The following is a 22387-nucleotide window of genomic DNA, read 5'->3' on the forward strand; positions in this document are numbered from 1 at the left end:
GAGGGAGGGGGGTTAGAGAAAAAATCAGCATATCAATGAGTGGACAACAAAACGTGGTGCTGCAAGTGCGATGACACGGCAAGCAAGCCTGAAAATCAGGAGAAGGACACACCAAAATTATATAACCTAGTAAAATATCGAAATGTAATGTAATACAACACAGAGGGTCGGTCAACACACAATTAACGCATAGCCTGGTTGATTACGTATTTCAAAGATTGCTAAGTTAGAATTTAAGTGTGAACATTCCAAAGAGAGGACACAGGCAGAGAGAACAAGTAGTCAGAGAGAGGGAAAAAAAAGAAGATAAGTTTAAAACTTCCCCGTAGAAGTGGTTCAATCTTAATTTTAGAACTTTCGTGACTGCAGGAATTATTATTTGGTTCTTTCGGTTAAGTCACGTCTAAAGTAAAATAATAAATTAAATTAAATAATAGAATACGACGTTTCGATTGCAACACAAGCAATCATCATCAGGTACAATGAAATAGCGACATCAAATCTAACCAGAAAACTATAGACAGACACATTAGCAGACAGACATCACCAAGATACATAGAGAGAGCAACACAGGCAACAGAGAGAGGTGATCGTCTCTGTGGGGTGGCCTTAAATAGACAGAGTAGGGCGGACGCAGAGAGAGGGAGGGGGGTTAGAGAAAAAATCAGCATATCAATGAGTGGACAACAAAACGTGGTGCTGCAAGTGCGATGACACGGCAAGCAAGCCTGAAAATCAGGAGAAGGACACACCAAAATTATATAACCTAGTAAAATATCGAAATGTAATGTAATACAACACAGAGGGTCGGTCAACACACAATTAACGCATAGCCTGGTTGATTACGTATTTCAAAGATTGCTAAGTTAGAATTTAAGTGTGAACATTCCAAAGAGAGGACACAGGCAGAGAGAACAAGTAGTCAGAGAGAGAGAAAAAAGAAGATAAGTTTAAAACTTCCCCGTAGAAGTGGTTCAATCTTAATTTTAGAACTTTCGTGACTGCAAGAATTATTATTTGGTTCTTTCGGTTAAGTCACGTCTAAAGATAAAATAATAATGTTCACACTTAAATTCTAACTTAGCAATCTTTGAAATACGTAATCAACCAGGCTATGCGTTAATTGTGTGTTGACCGACCCTCTGTGTTGTATTACATTACATTTCGATATTTTACTAGGTTGTTTAATTTTGGTGTGTCCTTCTCCTGATTTTCAGGCTTGCTTGCCGTGTCATCGCACTTGCAGCACCACGTTTTGTTGTCCACTCATTGATATGCTGATTTTTTCTCTAACCCCCCTCCCTCTCTCTGCGTCCGCCCTCCTCTGTCTATTTAAGGCCACCCCACAGAGACGATCACCTCTCTCTGTTGCCTGTGTTGCTCTCTCTATGTATCTTGGTGATGTCTGTCTGCTAATGTGTCTGTCTATAGTTTTCTGGTTAGATTTTATGTCGCTATTTCATTGTACCTGATGATGATTGCTTGTGTTGCAATCGAAACGTCGTATTATATTATTTAATTTAATTTATTATTTTATCTTTAGACGTGACTTAACCGAAAGAACCAAATAATAATTCCTGCAGTCACGAAAGTTCTAAAATTAAGATTGAACCACTTCTACGGGGAAGTTTTAAACTTATCTTTTTTTCTCTCTCTCTCTCTGACTACTTGTTCTCTCTGCCTGTGTCCTCTCTTTGGAATGTTCACACTTAAATTTTAACTTAGCAATCTTTGAAATACGTAATCAACCAGGCTATGCGTTAATTGTGTGTTGACCGACCCTCTGTGTTGTATTACATTACATTTCGATATTTTACTAGGTTATTTTATTTTGGTGTGTCCTTCTCCTGATTTTCAGGCTTGCTTGCCGTGTCATCGCACTTGCAGCACCACGTTTTGTTGTCCACTCATTGATATGCTGATTTTTTCTCTAACCCCCCTCCCTCTCTCTGCGTCCGCCCTACTCTGTCTATTTAAGGCCACCCCACAGAGACGATCACCTCTCTCTGTTGCCTGTGTTGCTCTCTCTATGTATCTTGGTGATGTCTGTCTGCTAATGTGTCTGTCTATAGTTTTCTGGTTAGATTTTATGTCGCTATTTCATTGTACCTGATGATGATTGCTTCTGTTGCAATCGAAACGTCGTATTCTATTATTTAATTTAATTTATTATTTTATCTTTAGACGTGACTTAACCGAAAGAACCAAATAATAATTCCTGCAGTCACGACAGTTCTAAAATTAAGAGTGAATATGTACTCTATGATAAAGAAAATGCATACAGTACTTATTGTAGAGTGATCAATTTAGAACATAATATCAAGCATGTAAAATGTTGAATTCAGCTGTTAACGAATGAAATTATAGTGGATGTGCCCTTTTGATGCACAAACAACTTGAAAATGGACATTCAGACAGCATTCAATATTAACAAGACACTGCTATGCGCTTCACATATTCAAGATCAATGTACAAAATCCGGAAAAAGTGCACCGCAGGCAAACAGCACACCACTCACGGCACACTGCCATTAGGATATTGTGATGGCAGCTGCCATCTGGCTGCAAAGTCAACGTTTTTTTTTCTGTCTCAGTGAAAGACAAAGTATTTTCTCTTTTTACACTTATTCAGGTGTAAGGTTCACGCTTGACTTCCAAAATATATTTTTTTTACAACAGTTGCACCTGCTCGTCACACTGCATGTTCACCATTGCCAAAACTGCCATGTCCGGCATTGCCACGTATTCATTGATTTATGACCGTGGCATACACTTGGTGGCAGTATAACACACATGCTGACCTGGTAACACCTATGAGAACGTCATCATCATCACCCATTGTCTATCCACTGCTGCTGAATGAAGGCGATTGCTATGGGGGTGGTTTTACCGTGATTGTCATGGGGGTGGACCATACTTCATCATGCTGATCTGTGTAAGTTGTTAAGGGGAAGGTGGGCAGGATTGGTTCATAATACTCTTCCCCATTGTTTAATTTTTTCTATGGTTTTCAACAAAAGAGCAGACAGAACATTGGTCGACAAAAAATCTAATGTTCGATGTATACATATAAAATCAGTATTTCCTTGTAGTGATCTAGGAAACCAAGAAAATGCCAGAGACATGAAGGCAGAGAGGGAAAGTACGGAGAAGATAGCAACGAATAAATTGAATATATAAAAGAAAGGATTTGGCCAGTTGAGATCATTAAAGGGGAAGGAGTCAAGCAAATCGATAAGGAAGATCAGTTCCTTCCAGAAATCACCAATGAGCCACGTGACAAGAGACCCCAGATGCTCTAAAGTGGACATTTCTTTTATACATTTCAGCCAATGTTCAAGTACGGACCTTCCATTGCATGAAATTCTCAGTCGGATTTCATACAGAGCCGAGTCCAACGAAAGACAGTGGTTGCGGGGGAGGGGGGGGGTGCACGGAATTGTATCCCAAGAGACCATGAAAAAATGTAGTTTATTTTCTGGGTACAACTTTCGGTCTTTGAGGCATGACCAAAAGACATGGATAGAACATTGTTAACACAATAAAATAACCAAAATAACATGCGCAGCAAGCCCCCAACAATATCACCCACAGTAATAAAACACAAATATAGTGTCCTCATCTTTCTCAGTGTAAGGGGAGGCGCTGACAACACCGGTGGCCGTGCAGTGACCAAGGGCAAAAGAAAAACAATGGGCAGTATCCCATCACGCTCGCAGCATATCACATCAAGAGTACTTGTCCTTTTGCCATTACAGCTGCAGACAAGGCCTGTAGCTTGACTTTGTGAGCCATTCCTAAAATACAAGGTCATTTGTAAGGCTACATTCATTCGTGATTTATTTCTAAGGGCTCAGGTCAAGAGGGCATGATAGGGGGAGGAGGTGTATTGGGAGAAAATAACACGTGGGGACAGCAGCAGGACAAGGCACACAGCTCTACACGTGGTCTATGATGCTTCGCTACAAAGCTATATTTAAACACAATTCAGTTCGGATGGAGCAGAAATGTGAAGAATCCGCACGGAGAGAGATGAAAACTGTGGTCACTTTGTATGGCTTTGTATTACTCGGATTAGCTGAGTATAGAGGGGAATGAGTGATTTTGCCAGGAATGTCACCTTTATAGACTTGAACACGTTATTTAGTGATATGGCGTTGGCAGTATTGCACAAGCACAAATAACAGAACTCACCACATTTATCAATAACACTGCCTCCAAGGATAAACTTATCATATCTGCTGTTGCATGCAATGATCCATTCTCATAGGATATGCTTTTAAGACGGTGTTATTGACAAAGGTGTTGAATTATCTTCATAGACTTAGTTGTGTTTCAAGAATGTCAGGCAGATGTCTTTACATTACACATTTTGTTGCATGGATTTGGGATTATTGGACTGACTAACTCCCCTCCACACACACACAGACATGTGATGAGAATATATGACTGACAAAGCTACATTCAGTGTTGCAAATGTGGCCATGAAAGGATGATTCTGTCCATTGGCAAGACTGTATGTCAAATTTATGAAATCTGGAAGTTACATTGTAGCCACCAGAGAGGTGATTGACATTGGCCAGCAATAGATCATGCCCCGAGGTATGACATGTAGGTTGGCAGAAAAAATATATAACATATTACTAATTTGATTGATAAATGATTCTTGGTAAGCATTCCTATTTATCGATTTAAAGCTTTCGTGACTGCAGGGATTCATCTGCTTGGTTCTTTCGGTAAAGTCACGTAGAATGGAAATAATAAAATAATAAAAATAAAACATAATAAAATAATTTTATTATGTTTTATTTTTAATTAAATAGGAATGTCTTCTTGGTTCTTTCGGTAAAGTCACGTAGAATGGAAATAATAACATAATAAAAAGAAAGCATAATAATAAAACATTATAAAATAATTATATAATGGTTTATTTTTATTATTTCCATTCTACGTGACTTTACCTAAAGAACCAAGAAGACATTCCTATTTAATTGGTAGAATACTGCATTGCATTCTTAGAGAGAGGCGAGATAGTAATAAGAATAACCATGTTAATAAATAATCTTTAAGGTAAGTTGGCTGATGCAAAATATTCCAATAACTTTGTTGTGAAGATGTTAAAACGACAGCTCCATTCGTAAAGACGATGCCCACTAAAGCATCTACGTAGTCACTTTAGCAAAAAAAAGGATTAACAAAACCATGAGCTAAAGGTAATCCCTTTGGGGAAAATATCATATTGGCACTAATTATCATCAATACCAGCATGCTGCATAAATGAAGATGCGTAATGGGGGCTAATAATGCAACAGCACACTGTTGTAAAATATCCACATCTCAAACCAGACCGCACAATATTAGCAAATCCAAGTAATGTTGCGTTTGCCCATTCCATGATATTTAACAGGGCTTCATTCCAGTTACTTGTATTTTACCAAAAGGTGCTCAATTTAGCTGTTATTGATTTATTTTGGTCAGTAAAACTAAAATTTGTTGCACAAAATACATTTATAAGACTGCTAAAACAGTGAGTCAATTTAGATGGTCATTGTTATTGCAAGCTGGAGAAATAAAACATGGCATACGTTAAGCTTCATTAAATGGCACATATGCAAATTTCGCACACCTTCAAAAAGCCAATTGACATATACGTTTATTACACAATTAGAGGCTTTGCCCCCTCCTAATAAACCTAGGCCTGACGTTATCACAATAGCAAACTTTGGGCAATTCAGGAATTCTCATAAAGTGGACAGTCTTGTATATTAAATAATTTCCATGACAATAAAACATGGAGCCTTCATTCAAATGGATATCAATATTTTGTCATTGCAGTTATTTATTTTTAAGATTCCCAAGGTACATTGCATTTATGGACACACGACTGTGTATTAGCAGCATTAACTCTCAACGGATATACGTGAAAATGTGATGTTCTCGAGAAAATGTCAAACTTTTTTTTCTACAGCAACTCCACACTTTAACGTTAAAATTAACTCAAATGTCGCGTCATATACAAACTACCATCGTTCCATAGAATCTAAACTGATGTAAAGTAAATGGAATATTTTAACATGTTTTTCAATTTACACTGAAAAAAAAAGTGTTTTTTATCGATCTTTTGTCGCACAGGCTCACCACCTCAGCGTGCAGTTTGCATTTAAAATTGAAGGAAACCACAAACGCCTAAAGGCCGAACATTGCTGTAGCTAATTGAAGTTAATTACGTTGTTGAAAGAAAAAAGTTCACAGGAGTGCACTGCAAAAGATCCCTTCATTTTTTATTCATAAGTCGAAGCTGCGTATTTTCATACATTATAAATAAGTGTCAGCATGAATTATGGAATTATTAAAACAATAAAAATAAAACATAATAAAAATAATTCTCACGACGTTTCGGCCACAACGCAAACAGCCGTCCTCAGGTGCAGAACAGGTCTGTCGGAAAGACAGCTTTTTCCGAAAGACCAGCCGTCCTCAGGTGAAGAACAGGTCTGTCGGAAAGACAGCTTTCCGACAGACCTGTTCTTCACCTGAGGACGGCTGCTTGCGTTGTGGCCAAAACGTCGTGATAATTATTTTATTATGTTTTATTTTTATTATTTTGTTATTTCCCTTCTACGTGACTTTACCGAAAGAACCAAGAAGATGAATCCCTGCAGTCACGAAAGCTTTAAATCGAAATTTATGGAATTATTATTTAGGGATGTACATCCATCGTGTCGGCAGCAGTAAAACTTTTTGTTAAATCAGATCAAATCAATTACACAAAGCAAAACATTTATACAAGTAACCGAAGGTGCCAGTGCTTTCCAAATATACCGCATAGGTGTATCATTGTTTTATGTAACAGTTCCCTTATGCATTTTCTTGTCTCCTTCACCACTCAGTACATGCATTCTTGATTACACTCTTTTGGTGCTGTCAAGTTCAATAGTGAACAGCACTCTGAAGGTTTTTTTTACTCAGTAGCTGTTCATTTTTGAAGAGAGATGAAAGTGTGGTTGCATTAGGTTGGTTACAGCTTTTAAAGGAGAGCAACAATTTGCCCATCCTTGCATGTTTTAACAGCAGCAGCATTAAGAGCAGCAGCAGACCAATTGCTCTCGGAGGGTGATTGCTATCCGTGAATTAAAAAATGCTCTTTGCAAAGTCAACTTGAGCAGTCCTTGACGATCTCGATTATTTTTACAGTTTGGTTCCAAGATGTAGATGATATGATGGTTACTGAGGTGAAATCACAGGATCACGACCAGGGGCGGTTTCTTCATTAGGGCGATTGGGCGACGCACCACCAATGTCATTCAACCACAGAGTCACGCTAGCCGTCACTGTGCCTCTGGATATAGTCCAATCAGCGTCATGCTACGTTCTGTGGAGTACCGCCTCTTTTTGGGCGATTTCCCTCCAGCTGAGAATCGCCCCGAGTGGTCCCATAGACTTACATTCAAAGATGTTTTTTTTCGAACGGGGGCGCTGCAATGCATTCTCTATGGCTTCCGGGAGGGCTGGCCCTAACGTGCTTACGTCATCATACGTGCTTACGTCATCATACGTAAGCACGTTTCATCCAACAATATAATTTGTCGCCACCTAGTGGAATCTTGAATAAAATAAACTTGAGTGGTTTGTTTTAATAGTGAGTATAGAAACAAACAAGATGTATTGTAAGAGTCACTTTATTTTTCATTAATATTAAAGAAGTGAAGTTGCCTTTACATGCTTAAGCTGTTAATTTATCCATTGCATGGGTGGACCTTATCCTTATCAATCATCCAGACATTTGCCCCCCCTGAGAGATTTTGCAGGAGCCGCCACTGATCATGACCACAAGAATGTGGATCGATTGAGTGTTGATTTAGCCCATCGTCTCTTTGGGTCCAGTAAATGTAGTACTACCTGGTGAATTGTATTTTGTATTTGTTTTATAACAGTATTTATCAGATTTGCCACAAACTGGCAAAAAAAAAACTATCGTAAAATACCACAGTGAAATCCTCCATTTCATCATGAAGATGGATATTTTGCATGTGTAGTGGAATAGCGCCGACTGTTGTCCAGCAACGGAAACTGCTGTGGACGAGTCGTACATATGTACGTGAGCGTATACACGGTGTGTGTGTCGGCAGGGCGGAGGGACTGGGGCAAGGGTCATGGAAGACCCCATCTGGAAGCCCCTGGAACCCGCTAGTGGGTTTGAGAAGGGAGATGCGGCCAGGGCGGAGCCAGGCCACGCCGGGTAGCATAAAAGCAGCTGAGAGCGGGAGCTCAGGGCTGCTGGTTCTGGGAGTGGACTCGTCTCGTCGTCGCTGTCGTCTTCGCCGCCTTCGTCGCTTTCGTCTTCGCTAGATATTGCACGGCCGGATAGTTGTTGGCTGTCTCGGTCGGAGCCGTCGGTGTTACACGGTCAGGGTTGTGTTAAGGCTAGGCTAGACGACTAGGGAGAGTGCGAGGGTGAACCTGAAGGCGTTATATTCTTAGGTTTTTTCGGTAAAGTCACGTAGGTAAAACATCAAAATTAATGAAAATAAAATAAAATAAAACAAAAATCACGACGTTTCGGAGGCAACACAAGCTACCGTCATCAGGTGGGACCGTCACAGCCGAATTAGCTGCATCAAGTGAGGCAATGATTCAAGAAGTAATCCCTTATAAGCAAGTTGAAGGGGGGAGGAGAGGGGGGGGCTCATCAGAATGTGGTAGCCAATGAATGGAACGTATCGGGAGGGAGGGGGGCGGGGCTCAAAGACAGCACGGAGTGCTAAGTACAATGCATCGGGAGGGGGGGGGGAGCGGGGCCAAAACAATGGACGACGGCTTGGACGCGGTTGCTGCTGCACACGCCAACACAATGGACAGAGAGGGGGGAGGGGAGGTCTGATACACATGATAGACAAAAGAACGAAAATGCCCATGTTTATACCAATGCTGGCTGAACAATGAAGAGAGCACTGCCAAAAAATAACTGGGGATGTTAACACTCGGTAAAGTAAAGTAAAAGTAAAATAGTGCCTGTCAGATAAGATGGTCCAAAAAAGTGTAATTAAGTCTTTTTTGCGTGGTTGATAACATCTTTCTAATGATTACTAAGTTAGTTACTAAGTTAGTAATCATTGGAAAGATGTTATCAACCACGCAAAAAAGACTTAATTACACTTTTTTGGACCATCTTATCTGACAGGCACTATTTTACTTTTACTTTACTTTACCGAGTGTTAACATCCCCAGTTATTTTTTGGCAGTGCTCTTGTGGGGGTCGCTAGCCCCCGAGATCCCTCCCTCGATAATGCTAACGGCCAGGCTAACATCATCAATCGCCCCCCCGCTGCTAGGTTCCTCACCCATGGTGTGGGAGCCGTCGCCCGAGGATTCCCCTCCACCACGGGTCCGCGTAGTAGGCATGGTTGGATACCGCGTAGTATTATGTCCCCCCTTACGCTACCGCGATACCTCCCTTTCCTAATCGCGTACCTGCGACCCACACGGAGCGAATATACGCACACACACACACACCGCTCCGTGCGCTCCAACTCCACACTGACTACTCGCCTTATGATCGTACACCTGTATCACACACGGAGTGAACACACGCGACACCCACTCTCGCACCGCTCTGCGCCGCGCTCCCCCCGAGGCGAGCCGCAGCACTACAGAACCACTGCGTACACACGCTCACCCACGCGCTCACGCTGCACGACAAGATCACGCGAGACCACGCTTCGCTATTGATGATTTATTATCTGCTACCTGGTAATTTAATGTTATGTCAGTATGAGTTGACGAGGCTGGCCTATCCTACTTCCCCTGGACCTATTCCCTATTTATCGGCTTACGATACCCTACTTCACCTTCTTACTCCCTGTTAGATGCCCACGGCGGTTCGTTGATCCCGTACTCGCAGCGTGCCTCGATGCGTCTCACGGACGTTCGGGTCGCTGGACTGGAGAGCGTCCTGTCGCCTGGCGCTGGAGAGAAGAGAGCCCGATTTCCCCTTTGCGCCCACTATTTATCCTCCCTACCTCAAAGGGAATGCGGCTCTGGACAATAGGCTCGCGACCCTCTGGCACGCGTACCGCGGTTCCGGGCGCTTTTGATATGCTACTTAATGCTCAACCTGCGCGGCGCAAATTCCAATCAATCCGCTTTTGATATGCTAATTAATGCTCAACCTGCGCGGCACAAATTCCAATCAATCCCTTTCTCACGCAGGCCCCCCCATTATCGCAGTTTATGCGGCGGCGTCCGTCACAAAGGTGCGCCGTGGGAATTTGTGCACGGCTCCCCGCGTGACCCCGCTCTCCCGATTACTCATACTAACAGCCTTATCCTTTAACTCCCCTAACAATGGTGCCTGCGTGCCCGAGCGTAATTATGCCGTCCCTCCGCTCCCTGTGCAGGGTGCCTGATTATGCAATTCAGATGCGCTGTGTGTTTTCTAATGATGCTCCTCCATCACAATGCTTATTCCCTCTGCCTGCCCCGTCGATACTTGCGTGTGTGGGGTGTGTGGGATGCGTTTCACCTGCGATGGCCGAGTGGCCCCTCGCTGCGACCTTGCAATCTTAAGGCCGGTCGCAGCGCCGCGGTGCAAAGTAGCGTCGGGGGAGGTCGTCCAATTCCCTAGTCGCCGGAAACCGTGAAAGTTTAATCCCGGTAAGGGCTTCTCGGATAAAAACCGGTCGGCCAGGTGACCTCCTCTCGGAGCTTTATGGGGGGGGGGGGGGAAATGAGTGCGGGTGTGTTCATGTGAGGTGAGGTGAGGGGGACGCGGGGTCGGCTCCGTCGCTTGGTGGTGGCGAGGTCGGAGATGGGGCGCCTGCTGAACGGCTTCGTGGCGGCGGCATGACACTCTCTTCATTGTTCAGCCAGCATTGGTATAAACATGGGCATTTTCGTTCTTTTGTCTATCATGTGTATCAGACCTCCCCTCCCCCTCTCTGTCCATTGCGTTGGCGTGTGCAGCAGCAACCGCGTCCAAGCCGTCGTCCAATGTTTTGGCCCCCCCTCCCCCTCCCGATGCGTTGTACTTAGCACTCCGTGCTGTCTTTGAGCCCCGCCCCCCTCCCTCCCGATACGTTCCATTCATTGGCTACCACATTCTGATGAGCCCCCCCCCTCTCCTCCCCCCTTCAACTTGCTTATAAGGGATTACTTCTTGAATCATTGCCTCACTTGATGCAGCTAATTCGGCTGTGACGCTCCCACCTGATGACGGAGACTTGTGTTGCCTCCGAAACGTCGTGATTTTTGTTTTATTTTATTTTCATTAATTTTGATGTTTTACCTACGTGACTTTACCGAAAAAACCTAAGAATATGATTCCTTGCAGTCACGAAAGCTTCAAATCTAGAACCTGAAGGCGTTATTAAGAAGGTGCTCCTGAAAAACCTTGTCTCCTGCTTTGCTGACACTACACATGTTTTCAATTATACCTACTGGTCTAAATATATATATAAACTGCATTCTACCTTCGCATTGTTGTCTGAACCGTAATTTAAAATTAAAATGGGAGACAAATTGTTAAATGAACAAAATCGTACGTGTTTAGACATCCTTACTAATTCAAGAAAGTTCAGTTTAGACAGGGTTACAATGACTTGCAAGGGTGCTACAGTCTTTTCTTGTCCATAAGTGCCACTTGTATTTTCTGTAGCTTACTAATATGTGGTAAAATGCTCGTGTGGCATTACACCAATGAATTATCTTGCATCAATTATAAATGACATACAGCAAATTGAGTCATCAACTAAGCAGCCACCATTTGAGCACCCGATCAACTTGGTCACAGGGTCAATTCTTTGCCGTACTTTTAAACTGTATTTCAAAACAGTAATGTGATTTTAAAACTTTCCTGGCCATTTTTGAAAGCAATTCGCCTACAGACTAAACCATTAGCTTTTCCATGTCGCTGGCTGACTTGCTATCTCTGTCGGTGCAGACCGGCACCATTTTGTTTGCCATTTGATTCGTGAAACTGGATGCAGTTCATGTTTTTTTTGGCGCAAGAGGGGGGAAATAAATAAGCACTCTACCCCGAGGCTGTGGGCCACGAGCAGACCACTTAGATATTCATGGCATGATATGCTCAAGCCATGTGTCAGAAATGAAGCGACGCAGGGCGCATCTTGGTGAGAAAAAATAATACTTGTTGTGTAACCGTATACACCTACATTTAAATGTGTTTTATTGATATGCTAAATTATCCCCAGTTGTTTTTTTTATTCATTTTGTAAGATTGTGAAAGTACATGTTATATTTTGTGTGAAATTAGTAACGTCTTGTATATTCTGTACAAGTAAGGGCTTTTAACATGTTAATTGCTTGCTAAAGAAGTGTAAATGCAATATTTTAGATAGAATTTCTTAAGGTAACACAAAATGATCATTACCATGATTATGGAGAATATATGTTGGAGAATATAAGTGACTTTCTAGATAAACAGACAATGGACGGGCTTCAACATATACTACCATCAGCAGCAGAGAGAGGATTTTTTGACTCAATGCTGGTGAACTATCAGATGTCATAGGCAAGGACTGTCCCCTTAAAACACGCGTCCTAGTTCGACGCAAAATTATGTAACGACACAAATAATGAGCGTCGTTTTGGAGAATATAATTACAAAACAGACCGGCTGTCGTACCACACAATTCTGCTGGCTCACCCAGTTCCAACTCTTTCTCCTCGGGTTGCTCCTTTCTCCAGCTCTTCAGTATTCTCGGCCTTCTGCAAATTACTTTTTCCCCTGCTACCTGATGTTTCACCCCCTTACGTTGTAAAATGTGGGAATATGTACAAGTCCTGCACTTCATACTTTATGATCAGATACACTGTAAGATGTCAATATTTAAAAACGTCTCACACCTTTTACAGTATTGCAATGGAAAAACAAGGGCATGAGGAAAATAAATTGATTATATAAGAAATACAATTTTAAAAAAATTTGCCCTTTGTCAATGCACTTCGCGATGAAGACATTCCTCACACCATGCTGGACTTTACTTCACTTCGTTAGAGATGAGGATGGGGACCAGATTCAGTTCAGACAGCATCCATCATTGATGTTAGCCGTGGCTAGGAATCAAACTCAGGTCAGTGTGTTAGACACATTATATATATAATATATAACTCCTTTCTAAACATATGGAAGCTAATGGTAACAAAAAAATTGCGCATGATAAATAACAATTTTCCCCCTTAAAATACAAGCATAAAATTGGCACAACAAATATACAATATGCTTACAACACATCCCCATATATATACTTTAAATCATGCTTTTTAAAAAAAAATGACACATCTAATGATAAACGATGTCCATAAATGAGAAATAACCATTTACATTTTTACGAGTCGGAGCACCTTTAATCTCTAGCGACAATCCAAATTAATGACCTCAAGGTATTTGTCTGCACAAATATTATTATTAGAAAGCAAGATGACAGTGTATTTTAATATCAAAAACACATTTCAATTCAGGACTTATTCCTTAAAATACGTATCCCTTTAAAAGTAAACATTGAGAAAAACAACAGCACAATAAAATTTTGTACAAATGTCCAAATTCAAACTTCAGATTCACCGGAACACTCTATAGCGGTGCAAAATACGTTTCCCTTTAAAGTAAACATTGAGAAAAACAACAGCACAATAAGATTTTGTACAAATGTCCTAATTCAAACTTCAGATTCACCGGGACACTCTATAGCGGTGCAAACGAATCCAGGGCTGCATGTGATTTAGCCGGGCTGATCCCATTTCGTGATCCATTAGATCTGACGACAGGTCAGGCTGGTGTTCTGGGACAACCAACATTGAGCTGCCAAGTGCACTTTGCCTAGTCGCTACCCTGTATCAACCATGTAGTGAGACAAGTGAGGGAGGACGTCGTTTTGTAATGAGTCTTGGCAGGCTTAGAAACAGAAGAGTAATTGAATTTCACTACAGTTCATGCAAATGCTCCTACCGCCTCTAATGTAAAGAAGTAAGCTAGGAAAGGGTGTATGTTGTGCTTTACTTATAGGGAATGACGACAGAATGCTTAATGTCCCCACTGGCTAAACAGGTTATCAAATGGTGTATCACTAATTTATCCAAATGTGTTTGATATGTTAATAGTTTTATGGAAATACATTCTCATTTCTTGAGTTTCAATATTTACGATGAGTCATATACCGTAACTGTACACATTTTTACAGTGGAAGTATTTTAATCTTAAATAATATTCAGTCAGAATGTTTGAAATCCACTGCACACGATTGTGGTGTGCATGGTAAAATTGCACAGAGATCGAATGACTGTAAAATGTTTTAACATTATATGGTGTATGCTTTGAATGTACATGCACAGCCTTGCGGTCCCTGAGGGATATTTGACCATACGTCACCATGCTGGTCAATGCAGGCTGGTAAATGTTGCTGAAATGCCATTTATTGCCCACAACACCTGTACTTTTGTGCATGGTGACCACCCATTAGAGCACTATCAAACCTGCTTATCTTCCATTAGCTGACGAGATGGAGCACATGACGAGTAATTCAGTTATATGCATGTTTTGAAAATGGATCATATCATGCATATTTTTTTTTATTTGTGTGTGAATTTGCAGTTGTATGTATAGGTTTTATGTACTTATTTGTTTGTTTTGTAAAAACAGACATTCACGTAAAATGCACTTATTATTCCAAAACCCCAATGTCATGGTACTTTTTATGCTTAAAGAAGTTTGAACAAGCATACTATTTTATTTTCATGATTTTGTTTTATATTAGAACTTGTATTTCCTTGCCAAAGCCTAAAAGGATGGCAGTTATTTATATATGTATTTGCACATGTACCCGACTGTAATGCTTATTTCATCGGTTTGGATGATATCGGAACACCATGGAAACTCGGAGTAAAGACGAGCAGTCAATTGCCCCTTGTCGAGTTGCATCTGCCAAAACATGATGGTCAGTCTTATTGGTGGCTCTAAATTATAATCAGCAAATGTACATAGAAAAACACATTGATTTCTGCCACTAAATGCCAACAAGTATATTAGCTTAAGTGCTTTGCGTGGACTACTCACGTGTGGGCAATGAGTAGCAGAATGCCTCAGTTGTCATGTTTTTTTTTATTGTAGTGTAAATCTTCCACTTGAATCTGTTACTGTGGTTAGGTTAGCTGAAGGACAAAGCAACGTCAAGGAAACCTTAAAAGTATAGGATAACACTGCTGCTAACAGTTCTACAACAGCAGGTGATTTAATCTCTCTGTCCTGACTGCTAGTGATTGCTAAAGACATTTCACATACATATGCTGCTTTACATAGCGCAGTGTCAAGTGTACTTGAAATTCGAATTCTAAATTGTCTTGTTAAAAATTTAATTAAAAATAACTTGTATTTGTTACACATATAATATATACAGTCTAACATAAATCAAATATAATTATTAACCAGTACATAGCATGTACCCATGTACATTGCAGTAATACCGCTTGCTATATTCCTATTGTCAAATATTTTTTTAATACCACAGCTGAGATTTGCAGCTATATATATAAAACCCACAGCTTACAGTAACATATCTGTGTCAACAAAGTCAAACCCGTGACATATTTATCTCCATAAATATTTCCAAATAATTCTGCTCAGTTCTTTAAATCCACACTGACGTAAAAACACGTGGCACTCCGTGGTGGGTTTTTTTTTCTCTCCAAATAAAACTCCATGACAATGCAATATTGCCAGAACAAATTAAAATATTGATTGAAAAAAAGAAACGTGTCATTATTCAGTCGTTTATAGCCATTAAGGGTTAGGGTATTATACTCTTCTGCAAACAGAAAGTCGAGTGGGCCACTTCTCGAGAAAGAAAAAAAATCAAGCTGCGGGCTCACCTAATTGGCTGTGCTTTCCTGTCCAGCGCCTCCAGGAGGTAAAAGATTGGACAGAGCTGAGCGTGCCGCGTTTACTGCGGGGGGTCAGCTCAGTGCTTCTTTGGGCACACGCAGACTCTCCCTCTCCCCTCCTCCCCGTATCACTCACCCTGCGCTCTTTCAGCCGCTTGCACGATTCAGCCTCGTGCTGAGCGTTCCTCTTGCCCCGTTGCTTTTTTGTGACCCGATATTGAGATCCGAAGCAGCGGGAAGTTCTGAACCAGAAACGATGAACTCTTGCACGAAAAAAGGGGACTTTAAGAAGCGGCGGAGCACAACTATCAACATAGACGGCCTAACCTTCACCATTGGTACGTTTCTTGTTTGAGAATAAGGAGTTCATGTTAAGTTTCGTTTACATTCATTGGCTACATTTGTCAATTTTATGAAGCGGTTATTTATATAATGCTGAGATAAACTTTTTTTGGACTCTCTTATTCCAAATATTACGAATTAATTTTGTGAGTAAATCAAACGATTGTAATGTTTTGATAACTCTTGGTAATTATGCTTTGCCTATCGAATTAAATTTCGAGCAATACATTTTTTTCAGCATATTAACAATGTATGTATTTTTTGGGTTGAAGATTGTGTTTATTTTTACTTTCTAAAATTGAAGATGCAGTCATGCAGTCATTGTACAATGCCATGTTTCCTTCAATATGGCAAGAAGATGGATGTTTGTGGAAAATGATGTCACTATTTGATACTTTTCCTGATCACAAGTGTTAAAATATCATTGTGCTCTTCATCTTAACAGTAATACATTCTGTATTTATCATTACACATGTGCCAAAGATTATTTAGTGCAAAGGTTGCATCCACAGCGAGTTTTGAGCACATTCAACAATCATTGATGCGATACTTCTTAGCTTAATACAACGCTACATTCAGTAGAGTAACTACTGTGTCACATTCATTTCCCATAACATGTTGTGATTAAAACAAGGTACACATTGTTACATTATACTTTGCAGTGTGCTAATTTGTGGTGGAAATTATAATCTAGTTTGACCTAATGCTTGAATTAAACCCAAACTGACATGTTCCATAGTAAGAGGTTTAAAAATATATATTTTATATTGTATGTATTGAGTATTTAAATGAGGAATATATGGACTATACCTTTAGCACTGCAGATTGCTCACTGTGATAGGCTGTATAATTCAAGTGGGCAGCTGCAGGATCGAGATCCTCACACCTGTCCAAACTGGCTCGGGAGCGAATGCTCTGACTGCTATGGTATGCTTGGCGTGTCTACTGCAAATTAGAATTTTGCTTCTCACTTTCGGTAAAATTGTGATAAAAATCGGAAAATGTACTTTGCAATTAAGAACATATTTGATAATTGCCCAAATACTGAAAATATATTACAAAAATGCTTGGTCCAAGATTACATTTTTAACCTGGGGATACAATTAACTTTGTTATTTTAATTAGTGTTAGGATAATGTGAACTGGACTTGGGGTTTGTTGTAGGGTTACAGCATGGAGAAAGTGGCAATATTGATTATATTGATGTTATCAACGTTGCATTGCTGTGAATTTATGATAACATGATACAGCTTATTTATCGATTTGTTAGAGTTCAAGAGACGTTTGTCAGTGAAGCAGGTAGTGTCTGTGTGACCGAACTGACATGTGATGCATGAAGTATTGTAAATAAGTCTAATATTTATTCTAAGCAAGCATGCATAACCCAACTGTTCTCTATATTAATTGCATATATTCATGCACTTGTTAAGCCTATTATCTGATTTATTTACTATACACCATAAAACAAACAAGTGAAAAACATTAATTTTACACTGCATTTTGGTACAATAACAGTCAACCTTTTAGCTGGCAATTCTTACAAAATACATTTCCCTAGACGTGTCGAGGTGCCAAAAAACGATGCACTTGAGAAAATGCTTTCACGAGTTTTTTGTTCAGGTAATAATTACTTTGGAATGAACCATTTTATAGCACATTTAAGAATGTGACTAAATCTCTTCATCGTCCACTGTGAATATGACAATCATCCTGAAAAAATAAGTGTCCCGTTGACAGTGTCACGGGGATCTTGAAAGCAGTTTCATTGCACAAAAAACAAGTTTCATAGAAATATATCAAGAATGTACGTGAATTGTCACAAGAGCTGTTTGTTACCAGGAAGAACGACGAAATCTGGCGTTTGACTTAAAATTCTGTCGATTGCCTCCATTTCTAGCTTTCACTTGAGTTGGTCCACAATATGCAATACATTTTATGTTTTAGAAATTCGAAGGAAATCGAACTAGTAACTGCAGCGATGCCATTACATCACATCCATGACGTTTCATTTTGATTTGTATGAATTTAAATTTGACATACATTAAACATAGTATATTGTTGATTTTTAAATGTAAAACGAATGAAAACTCAACTGTTGCATTCGTAAAACGTGTTCCGGTGTAAAAAAATTATTGCAATTTAGTTGCTCTAGACATGTGTCATGGATGACATGTCACAGTTTCTATCATGACACATTCTCATTTGTGGGAAATCACAGCATAATCTCCCTCGTGCTACCTCGGTAAATGGATGGCCCATGCATGGTAATGACACCAGTTTCATAGGTACATTTGAGAATTAAAACAATAGACTTTTATGGCATGGTCTTTTAACAACATGAGCTAAAACATGGAAAGAAAGTCTATTTAACACGTAGGCTTTCACAAACAATATTATTAATAATAAAGGTTTTTGAGTTAGATTGTGGAACTATCAATAATTGGCTGTGTCGGGTGGTGGTGGGTTAACGACACATTGACATTTCTCAGATTTAACCCTGCTTCCTTAAAAAATGGGAAAAATATGGTGTAACTAAAACAGTCATATTTGTATATAATAAAAAACGTGTTCATCTACTTATGACTTAAATTATGGTGCCCCGAGTCACAACAGGTGATGTTGACATATTTTAGGTTAATGCGAGTACGATCTTTTAAGTAATTTATTTACCCAGAAAAGTAGTTCGCTTTTCTGGATAGATAAATCCAAAGCTCAAATACAGCACGGTATTGTGTCGCGATATTTCACCAAATTCACGTTTAAAGGAGTGTTTAACATGTTAGAGAAATCAGTCCCTGGGAAACACCAACACATATAAAGAGAAAATACTCAAAGGTCCAAACTAACAAGTCAAAGAATTAATTTACTGTGCTGTCTTCTCCTCGCCACATTGTGATCCAGTGGATTTGTGAGTGAATATAAATCCTCATGATTTCCTAACCCTTGCCTCGAAAGTAATGAAAACACATTCCTGCGGAGGGAGCTGGTAGGAACGTTGGGTTGCCCGGTCAATGGCCAGGGTCAACGGCGGCCTGGTGTATTCCGCAAATATGCCCGACTGTGAGGGCGGGCACAAGCCGGCGTGAGTAGGTTAAACGTTGAGTTTTATAAGGGCACCACGGGGTGACCAGCCCCTCCCCACCCAGCCCCACCCCTCCCACCCCCCTCCCCACCCTCCCCTACCCACCCAGCCCCACCCTCCCCACCCAGCCCCCCCCACCTCCCCTCCCCACCCAGCCCCTCCCTGCACGACGGACGGACACAATAATCCCCTGTGGGCTGGTGTAACCAGGAGGTTCCAACCAGTATTACTTGATTGCATCATACCTGCATTCCAGCTCTGTTATGATAAAATTGTTACAAAAGATAACGATGGTGTAGCGGTACCGCACCACGCTATGAACCCTGCCCATGGCTAATATCAGTGGTGGGTGACATTTGGACCAGTCCTGCAGTCCCAACTCCTCTACATCCCAAGCAGCAATGAACGGACATGGTGAAGTATCGTCAACAACTCCCATGGTCTGTTGTAGCCTTATTCCAACAGTTGATTGACAAAAGGGTTGTAATTGAGCATTCTTACTTCTCGTAGGTTTAAGGTCAGCCAATAAAATGAATTATCTGTAATCTTCAGACAGTCGTTCTGCTTCCAATGAGACAATATTTATCAATATCATGCCATTTCTGGAAGAGATTACTTCCACCATCCTTATCATCATCAGCCATTGACTATCCTCTAATAGTGGAGGGCATCAATATCTTGTAGCTGCTGTCATCGTCACGTGATGCCACACTCCCATCCCACTCATGCACGAGAACGAATTTCATCGTTCCATCTGCGTGGTGGTCATTCGCTTTGATGCCTTCTACCCGCTGGCTGCTATTTCATCACCAGCTTATCCAAAATCCCATTTGGCCAAAATCCCATGTATTGATGTGTCCTGCTCAGTCATTGTGTCTCCGATTTGCATTTGTTGCCTAATCTACGTGCCCATCCTGGATGTCCAATTTTCATCACTGGCTCAGAGCCTGAGATAAGCACACGTAAGCTGGACAGCACTTTTTGTATCGACTCGTGGTGGCTGTAAGAGGAAAGGCTTGCGCATAGACATATACGCATTTTACAAACACATGTGCGTGACTGAACAAGATTAATAATTGTGGAGAAAAATATGACCAATATTCCTTCCAGCCCTATTCTTGTTGTGGCCATAAACACATTCTGTGTCATATTGAAAGCTTCGCATGAAGCAAGAATAAGGGCAGATCTCTTCAGCTGCATTAACCCTCATTGAGCACTAGGAGGTGCTCAGATTATTGATGAAGGAAATAATTTCAGAGTAAGCCACACATAAACCTCAGTGGGGAACGTATTCGGCATGTAACACGGGGGAGATTTAACTATGGTCAGTATGCGTTGTTCATATTCATGCTATTATATAAAGGAGAAAAAATAACATGTCTGCATTTAATCGAGTCCATCACAACAGGCTAATTGTGCTTGGTAAGGTATTTTATGCAGACGTATGGGTTTATTTACCGTATTATACGCATTCTGTTGCCATGCATTACAGGATAATCGATGACAAATTATCTCTGTCGTGCAGAGTGATCCCTACTGAATTTGTAATCCTCTGCAAAAAAAAAAACATAAAAAGTTTTGGAGGTGACCGATCCCTAATCTGTCAAATGAGAGCAGATTTTTTTGAAGTGAAAAATCTCTGGCTCGCTTTAACTTTCAATGTTATGTTTTATACATAACAGTTCATTAAAGCGTAGGCAGAAAAGTATTTCATAAAGCAACTAAGGCTAACTTAACAACATTAAGTGCCGTATTTCTGTAAAAAAAAAACCCCCAAACGTTATCTTAACGCCAAAAAAACCCACGAAAATCTTTTTTTATTTTTTAAAGGTTCATCTTATAGCCTGGCATATCATTGCCTACATGCCTCCTTTAGCTTGCATGTGGCTTTCCAGTGGAAGGCTTTGTGTATCCGTAGCGACGGTGACGTCGGCAGTGATTAGGGATACCGGTGATGGTGTCTGCAACAACAACAAAAAAACGTTGGCGCCAGCTCAGCGTGGAAAATGCAGCTAATCGGCTGGGCAAGACCTGACACAAACAGGCACGCGGTTATTTTTGAAGTCTCATAGATAGCTGGGCTTCCACCGTTTCCTTGGAAACGGACCTCTCCTTTGCTCCCCCAATCCACCTTTTAACCCCTGTTCACACCGACGTTAGGTCTTGCATATGCAGCGTATTGTATAGTGAGTGACAAAAACACACATTGAAGCAGTTTAGATAGTGAATACAGGGATGACGATTGTCTATCCACTGCTCTGAGATTGAATTAAAACACTGCACTATGTTGTAACATACATCACATCACAGGTGTTACCTATGTTAGCAACATTGCAATAATCAAAAGCTGTGTAGTGGCCATTATCTAATTACCATTATAATTATCAGAAAATGCTTTTATGGTTGCGACCAACATAGAACGAATATATGTAAATGATACTGGCCCAAAAGAGTAGATTTTTATTTATTTAAACAGAATGTAGGAATAAATGTTCTCCTTAGTGGATACATCAATGACGACTGCTATTAATGTTATCAAAACCAAAATGCAATGCATTTTCCCATTTTTACAGACGTACCACACTACCGTATTAAGATGGTTTCCGTTAGGGCTAAATCCTGTTCACATTAAAGTGGAGCCCATATTAATCTTACATTTACTGTCCAACTAACACCATGACCGCTCGTTTTTTCCCAACAAGGATTCGAAAGACGTCTTATATAATAGTAATAATAACTAGTTTTGATATTTCTTTGGTAGTATTTTTGGCAATACAGTATGAATGGAAGCGTTACATAATATTCCAGCCATTTCATGTGTGAGTGATTCATGTAATGAGAGACTTGTCAAGTGCAACGTTTTATTGAGTGGATTCAAAAGGCAAGCCAAGAAGATCAGATACAGGGGACAAGAAATGTTGCCTCGTAGATTCTCAGCCCTTAGAACATTGTTAAAATGTATTTTCTACAAACTGGAGATACATGTGCTGTAGTTTTATTTTTTCAATATTTTACATTTATCGATCAACACCATCCACTGATGTGACTTTGTCTCTCACATCGGAATGGC

The 22387-nt window shown here is 40.5% G+C and overlaps 1 protein-coding gene across 3 annotated transcripts in view; it reads left to right on the forward strand.

The window, feature by feature from the left end:
* Positions 1–22387, forward strand: part of LOC144943506 (dual specificity calcium/calmodulin-dependent 3',5'-cyclic nucleotide phosphodiesterase 1A-like) — a 247134-nt gene that overhangs the window by 5763 nt on the left and 218984 nt on the right. Inside the window, exon 1 of one of the 3 annotated variants that reach the window (XM_078871026.1) lies at positions 16028–16231. The exons of the other annotated variants lie outside the window; for them this stretch is intronic. Coding sequence (XP_078727152.1) covers positions 16150–16231 — 82 coding nt within the window. The 5' untranslated portion in view covers positions 16028–16149. Of the gene's footprint in view, positions 1–16027; positions 16232–22387 lie in introns of those variants that run through there. 3 annotated transcript variants of the gene reach the window in all.

The sequence above is a fragment of the Lampetra fluviatilis genome, chromosome 2 (assembly GCF_964198595.1).
Source record: "Lampetra fluviatilis chromosome 2, kcLamFluv1.1, whole genome shotgun sequence".
Lineage (NCBI taxonomy): Eukaryota > Metazoa > Chordata > Hyperoartia > Petromyzontiformes > Petromyzontidae > Lampetra > Lampetra fluviatilis.